The sequence below is a fragment of the Haliotis rufescens genome, unplaced genomic scaffold (assembly GCF_023055435.1).
Source record: "Haliotis rufescens isolate VD_foot unplaced genomic scaffold, xgHalRufe1.0.p SCAF_75, whole genome shotgun sequence".
In the NCBI taxonomy this organism is placed as follows: Eukaryota; Metazoa; Mollusca; class Gastropoda; order Lepetellida; family Haliotidae; genus Haliotis; species Haliotis rufescens.
In genome coordinates this window covers 1,074,352-1,081,401 of record NW_025964367.1, presented here as the reverse complement: position 1 = coordinate 1,081,401, position 7,050 = coordinate 1,074,352, and the positions used below count along the sequence as shown (strand labels likewise).

At 38.6% G+C, this 7,050-nt stretch overlaps 1 protein-coding gene across 1 annotated transcript; it reads right to left on the bottom strand.

Annotated features, from left to right (window-relative positions):
- Window positions 1-2,322: 2,322 nt before the first annotated feature.
- LOC124150586 (fucolectin-like) lies at window positions 2,323-6,096 on the bottom strand. Its single transcript, XM_046522523.2, has 4 exons — window positions 6,020-6,096; window positions 5,243-5,476; window positions 4,728-4,958; window positions 2,323-4,206 (listed from the first exon to the last, which is right to left on the bottom strand). Exons 1-4 carry the CDS (start codon window positions 6,069-6,071, stop codon window positions 3,968-3,970), a joined length of 756 nt encoding a protein of 251 aa, XP_046378479.2. The 5' UTR covers window positions 6,072-6,096; the 3' UTR covers window positions 2,323-3,967.
- Between the last annotated feature and the right edge of the window lie 954 nt (window positions 6,097-7,050).

The window sequence follows — 7,050 nt, the reverse complement described above, 5'->3', positions numbered from 1 at the left end:
GGTAGAAAGAAATTACAAAGACAAACTTAAAAGTTTAAAAATCATCATGAACTCTTGGTTAGCACGTGACCTGACCCCATTAGGTAGAATAACTGTACAAAAGTCTTATTTTACCTAAACTAACCCACCTTTTCTCAACCCTACCTAATCCAAGTGAAGGGTTTATAAAAGAACTCGAAACACTGTGTTTTCGTTTTATATGGAAAAATAAACCAGACAAAATCAGTAGAAATACTATGATGAAACCTTATGAAGAGGGAGGTTTAAAAGTGCCTGATATTAAAAATACAATCAACGCTCAAAAGAAATCTTGGATTAAACGCTTGTTCAATTCACATCCACACTCTAAACTTACCACTCTTTTGATTAATAATTTAACTCCAACACACATTGATTTTCTGCAAAAATGCAAATTCTATATTTTGGAAAAGGTTATTAATGATAGGACCAATGCTTTCTGGAAAGAAAAAAAGGAAATTCTATCAAAGAGGAAAAAGATATATTACCACAACCTTTATGGCAAAATACGAATATAAGAATCGGGAACACTCCGGTATACTATAAACATTACCTGGGAAAAGGCATTAATCTTGTAAATGATTTGATAGACGAGAACGGAAATTTTCTAGATCTTTTAGACCTAAAACATGTATACGACTGTAAAACACATTTTCTGGAATATTCTAGTCTTATCCAAGCAATAAAACTATATTTAAAGCGTAAGAGTATAGCCCTAACATCTAAGTTACATCTGCCCTTAATACCATATTTCCTTGAAAACTTAGAAGAGAGGTGGGGATGTAGGGTGTTTTATGATATCTTAAATAAAGTATCCAACAACATGATATCCCCAAAATACATTCAGAGATGGGAACTAGATCTTGGCCTTAACATGACGGAAAAAGATTGGCAAACGATTAATCGTAGCCCCCACAGGTATAATGTGTCCTCAAAACAAAAATGGTTCCAATACAGTATTATTCATAGAATTATATCAACAAACGAGTTACTGTACAAAATGGGATATAAAGAATCATTTCTTTGCATTTTTTGTAAACGAGAAAAACAAACCTTAGTGCACATGTTCTTTGAGTGCAAAATTGTAAAACATATCTGGAACAACATTACAAAATGGATCAAAGACAAAACTGGAATAGAACTAGAATTTTCAAAATTGACAATTTTATTAGGATATCAACAAAAACGAAATGATGTATTAAATCATATTCTAACTGTAACAAAGCAAAACATATTCAAATTAAACTTTTCCGAATCCATACCAAATTTCCCACACATCAAACAAGAAATAACCGATTCATATCACATCGACAGAAATATATCATATTCACAATGTAAATACACACAGTTCATGACATTTTGGTCTCTCTGTCACCACCTATTCGTTTAAAACCACGAACTTGCACAATCCAACAATATGACACTGGAATAGTTTTTGTTTGTCATCATCTATAGATATACTTTATAACTTGTATGTATTTAAGATTGCATGTGAACTATATTCCGTAAACATATTGTCTGTGTACTCCAAAACGAAATAAAATATATATAGAATTTTTTTTAAAAAGGTACCTGCCTAACACTTTTCAGCTGAAAATCCTGTGATTGTAGTTCAATTTATAGCAAAACATATATATTCCTGGATTTCAGTAAATTACTTGATGTTTCGTAAAACATTAACCTCAAATAAAAAAAACCAAAACATCCCTCAAGCAGTCAGCAAGTTTTAAAATTCTGTAGCTCCAGGTGAATAGGGAGAGAGTGAGTATGATTGTACGCCGTTTTTAGAAATATTCCAGTAATATCACGGCGGGGCACAACAGAAATGGGCTTCACACAATGTACCCATGTCGGGAATCAAACCCGGTTCTTCGGCGTGACGATCGAACGGTTTACCACTAGGCTACCCCACCGCCCCTCCAGGTGAATAGGGAAGAAGGTACCAGATTAATTGTAATTCCGTAAAATGGATTTAATTGTTTCTCTCACATTAACAACAAATGGTACTTTTATAATAGTGGTCTTTCAAAAAGACATAATAAATACCGAAGTTATTTAATACTTTACACCAGATTATCCGTTGATGTAAAGACTGTTAATAGACGTATTTCCCTTATTTCATTGACACTTCGTCTTGTTGTCGAAAGAAGCGTCATCAAAATGCGTTAAAAAACTCGTTAAACAACAAACAATCTAATGCAGTGTCACGTACATATATAGAGGTTATCACGCTTGTGTGTTTGGGGATGGTAAACATCCTGTATTTGGAATAAACATTGTATTTAGCGAGCTGAATACATAGTTTGTTTTTCCTGACACAGGGTATTTACCATCCCCAAACACACAAGCGTGATAACCTTTTGATCATATAATATCATTCTTCAATTCTGTGCTCGAAAAATCTCTTCCCATTTCTCACAAACATTACCTTAACATTGAAAGTTTTCCTGGAATGTGCGGATATATATATTTAACGTCAGAAGGTAAGTTGTGTGTCAGTCGGACAGTGACAACAATCAACAGCGTAACTACATAGACGCAAACAACAGTTGCCTACACAAATTGTTTCTGCTTGCCTATCGCGGCAATCCATCGGTCTGGCCAATAGAGTAAGGGCCCTTTATCAAAGGGAATCTACTCTAACCCAAGTCTATGAGACGTCACGTCTGCCTTTCCTGTCATAACATCACGAAATGCAGTCAGATGTACACACAGCGACAAAAGGAAACAAGGTTACAATTCGGACATATAGAACCAAGGTAACAATTCGGACATATAAAATCTAACAGTTTTAGTTTGGGGAAAAGGTTCCTAGCCGCAAGGTCTACAAGCACAGATATGGAAACTGATCCCGCTAGGCAAGAGTCCTGGCTAAATTGTTTTTCAATTTATATCTCCAAATTTGCTAAAACTTGTAAAATACCTTAGCTACACCACAGTAAGACACTGATTTTCAGTATATCAGACTATTCTATTGACAATGATAACAATATCCCAGTAGTTTCTCCAGATTCCCGATGGTTAATTCTGACTCGATCGCGGATTGACACGGACGACGCCATGTTTGTAAACACTGAAAGTAGTCCCTACTTGACCTTTGATATATGCATCTTTATCCACATATGACCCCATGTATAATGGGTTTCACAAGCCATTCGATATTGTTCAAGTGAAATGCTTATATCAAGAGGCGAGTTGAACCTCGATGCTTACCCTGTATAGGCGTTAAAGAACATGTTTTTGTGTGTGAAATTCTCAAGTGTGCAACTCTATTGGACGCACGTTTAGAATCTAAACAACGTCGTCTTACCATTTCGTCCAGATCTATAGCCCTGTGGGGATTTCATGTCAGAATAGTATTCCATTACTGTAACATCGGAGTGTTGTCAGGCTTTGTGACCTGGCTAAATTGGGGTCATTGTTCATTGCTCTTGCTTTCAATCACTGGTTTGCCTTGTCCAGATTCGAGATTAACACAGATCATATCCATAGTAGACACTATCTAGACACTAGAGGAGACTGTCACAAGGTATCACAGATCATCACCATGGTACCCCGTCCTGATCGTCTCCATAGTAGACCCAGCCTAGATCAGAGGAGACTGTGTCAGTTCAACATAGATCGTTTCCATAGTAGGCCCAGCCTAGATCAGAGGAGACTGTCAGTTCAACATAGATCATCCCCATAGCAGACCCAGCCTAGATCAGAGAAGACTGTGTCAGTTCAACATAGATCGTTTCCATAGTAGACCCAGCCTAGATCAGAGGAGACTGTGTCAGTTCAACATAGATCGTTTCCATAGTAGGCCCAGCCTAGATCAGAGGAGACTGTCAGTTCAACATAGATCGTTTCCATAGTAGACCCAGCCTAGTTCAGAGGAGACTGTGTCAGTTCAACATAGATCGTCTCCATAGTAGACCCAGCCTAGATCAGAGGATACTGTGTCAGTTCAACATAGATCGTTTCCATAGTAGACCCAGCCTAGATCAGAGGAGACTGTGTCAGTGGGTTGAGGTCGGGGGAGGAGTTCACACTCTCGAGTTCCTCTGTTGTAGTTGACACCGACACAGGCTCCAGACAACATACACTGAAGGACACAGGACAATGGGGACATGTCAGGTGAAGATACAATGACAGGGGAGACAAGTCGTATGCCTGATCTTCGGAAATAGTTGAACTGCTGACAGGCTGAAATGAATAAACATAGTAGTGAGTGAGTATGGTGTTACGCCGCTTTTAGCAATATTCCAGCAATATCACGGCGGGGGACCCCAGAAATGGGCTTCACACATTGTACCCATGTGGAAAATCGAACCCGGGTCTTCGGCGCGACGAGCGAACGCTTTAACTATTAGGCTACCCCACCGCCCCAGTAAACATTATAGAAACATAGAATCTTAATTATATGTTTACTGTCAGGAGTGTACTATTTAACCTCTTTTGTGTTTCATAAAACTATAGAGACGGAGTTTTTGAATACGTAACTGTGCAATATGACTCACTTTGTGAAATGTGGAAAATGTGAAACATTGATCATAAATCTCAAGCAGGAATCCATGCATATAGATGTATTATGACGTTTTTAAGGCAGGAATCATTGAACATCAATCACGTTTTTTTCGTGAAGCATTTTATGTCTTTATCTTTTCCAATTACCATAATTTTCAATGGCTATTTATTGTGTGACTTATTTATATAGGCCGTCCTACCTGACTGGACTCCATACACTTCAAGTTCACAGAAGTTGAGAACATCCGGTCCGTTTCTGATTTTCGGTTTCCACAGTCTGATGAACCTTCCAAACACCGGAGCATCACATGCTATGTTCCCCACGGAACCAAACGTGCCAGTGTAGTTCTTACAGATGAAGAAAGCTGCTGGTGGACATCGCGATGGATTTTGTACATACACCTGGATTACAAAGTCATGGAGTCTTTCCCCTGAAAAAATAACATTAAAATAATAAACACAGTACTATAATTGTATTTGGCATAAAACATTCAGCTTCAAGCATAATTATACAAAAACAGTGCTTAAGATGAATACATATGTACATGCCATGTGATGTGGCATGTCTTACAGTAGCTTTGTATATTCAAGCATCTACAGAAACATCTGTATGGTCGACTGATAATAATTTGACGATGATAATAATTTGAATGAAATATGAATTGTGGATGAAGGTTGACGCAGAGCAGAAGTAGTTTGAGATACCGTAACGTACCACAGCAGTCTCCCCTGTTGTAGATGGTGACGTTGTGGACACTGTACTGCGCCAGGAGATCCACAACAAACCAGGGCGACATGTCACCAGGTTTAGTGTGACTGCAGACACTGTCGCGTATATCGGTTCCATGGCTGCCGTCCACAGCATTAGCAGCGATTTCGTGTAAACCCTTCACGCTGCTCATCCATGCTGGTTTCTTCAGAGCCAGATTCAAACTTTGGAATTTGCAGACTGAAAATTGAGATTCTAAGTCATATATTTGTATCGACATGTTTTATGTTTTGTAAAATGTGTATCTGCAGTTGTCAGGGGCACACACCTGCACATTCGCCTTCATAATATTGACAACATGCAGTATCACCCTCTTTACATTACTTTTCTTTGTGACTTAGGATGTTCACGAGATTAGTTTAAAAGGGAAAATGAGTGACATTACGTGAGGAATAACCATTTCCCTGCATTTCAATGCATCGTATCTTTTTCGTAATCTTTAGAAATAACGTCCATAAACAGAGAGGGTATGTTTTGAAGCAGGACATGTGCTCGCCTGAGACTGGTTCTGCTCCAGTATGAGTACCATCTGTGCAGCCTATTATCTTCTCTACTGCCCTGACATGGCTAAAGTCATACTGATTCGAAGAGAAAGCGTTAGATATCTAAAAAGCTTCTGTCTCTTATTATATGGATACAAACCTTCATTTGCTGTACAAAATGTATCCGAAGTATAGCCTATAAACCTATTACTAACGAATTTAACAAACAATTAGGCCTCACCATCCAAATATATGACGAGTAGAAAAGAGATCCGGGAGTAGAGGTCTGCCATACTGTCGCTGATCAATTCTATAACCAACAAGGCTGATGTGTTTAAGAAACTGAAGACTTGAAAATGACAATGTTCAATATTGATTGAAAACCCCTGACAGTACGCAGGCCCAAGAGAACGGTTTTTTCCGTACCTCTTTGTGGGTTGCTGCAGAAACACCAGTCACAGTGACTTTAGTAGCCTGCAGTGTCATATCGCTGCGCCCTGGATGTTCCGGAAGGTTATCACTTAATCATGCTGGTGTTTGTTGTCTGGGGACTGATGCTTCCACAATGATGGATTGTTGTGTTCCCTAACTTCGATCGTAAAATGTCTTTTTCAGATGTAATCGATTTCGGTTGAGAAATGTATCCCAGTGGTATACCTACACTTGTACACATGGTTTCTGTACCCCTGGCCGTCTTGTACTTGTCCTTCAAAACCCCTCATGAAACAGTTATTGATCTGTTATATACTGACCAACAAAGCAAGGGATCATGAAGGGGATATGTTTTGGAGTGAAGAACACACAATTTCATAAAGATATCTAAAAATATATTCATGATCCCTAACATGTTTGGTCAGTATATATCCGTGTCCGGCTAAAGACGTTTCATTTAACAATGAAACACCACAGACAGTACAGATACCGATATACTGAGAAGTGCTCAGTCGTTGATGTACCGTTTTCATGTTTATTGCAGAACTGCTGTTCTGCGTTGGGCAACAAAGACTTACTTTCATATGCAAATGGTGTGTCGGGTGCCGGTGTGTTTATCTCCATTCTACCATGACTAAATAAAACGCGAACTCTTTGTTGTTAGCAAATATACTGAGTGAAGCGGCATGGGTTGAGTTCAGTGTTTTGAGTGGGTTATCGATCTGAATTACGGAATCACCGAACAAAATATGGTGCTGTGTATACCCAAGCAGTTTGTTTACACTGTAATACTTCACTCGAACATATGACAGGCATTGAAAGCATATAAGCACGGCAGCT

Bases quoted from the DNA above. Each gene is read 5' to 3' on its own strand.
- LOC124150586 (XM_046522523.2), bottom strand. From the start codon at position 6,071: ATGGCAGACCTCTACTCCCGGATCTCTTTTCTACTCGTCATATATTTG. The intron at 4,959-5,242 runs GTACGTTACGGT...TTATTTTTTCAG, and splicing joins CAACAGGGGAGACTGCTGTG to GGGAAAGACTCCATGACTTT. The intron at 4,207-4,727 runs GTAGGACGGCCT...TATTCATTTCAG, and splicing joins AGTGTATGGAGTCCAGTCAG to CCTGTCAGCAGTTCAACTAT.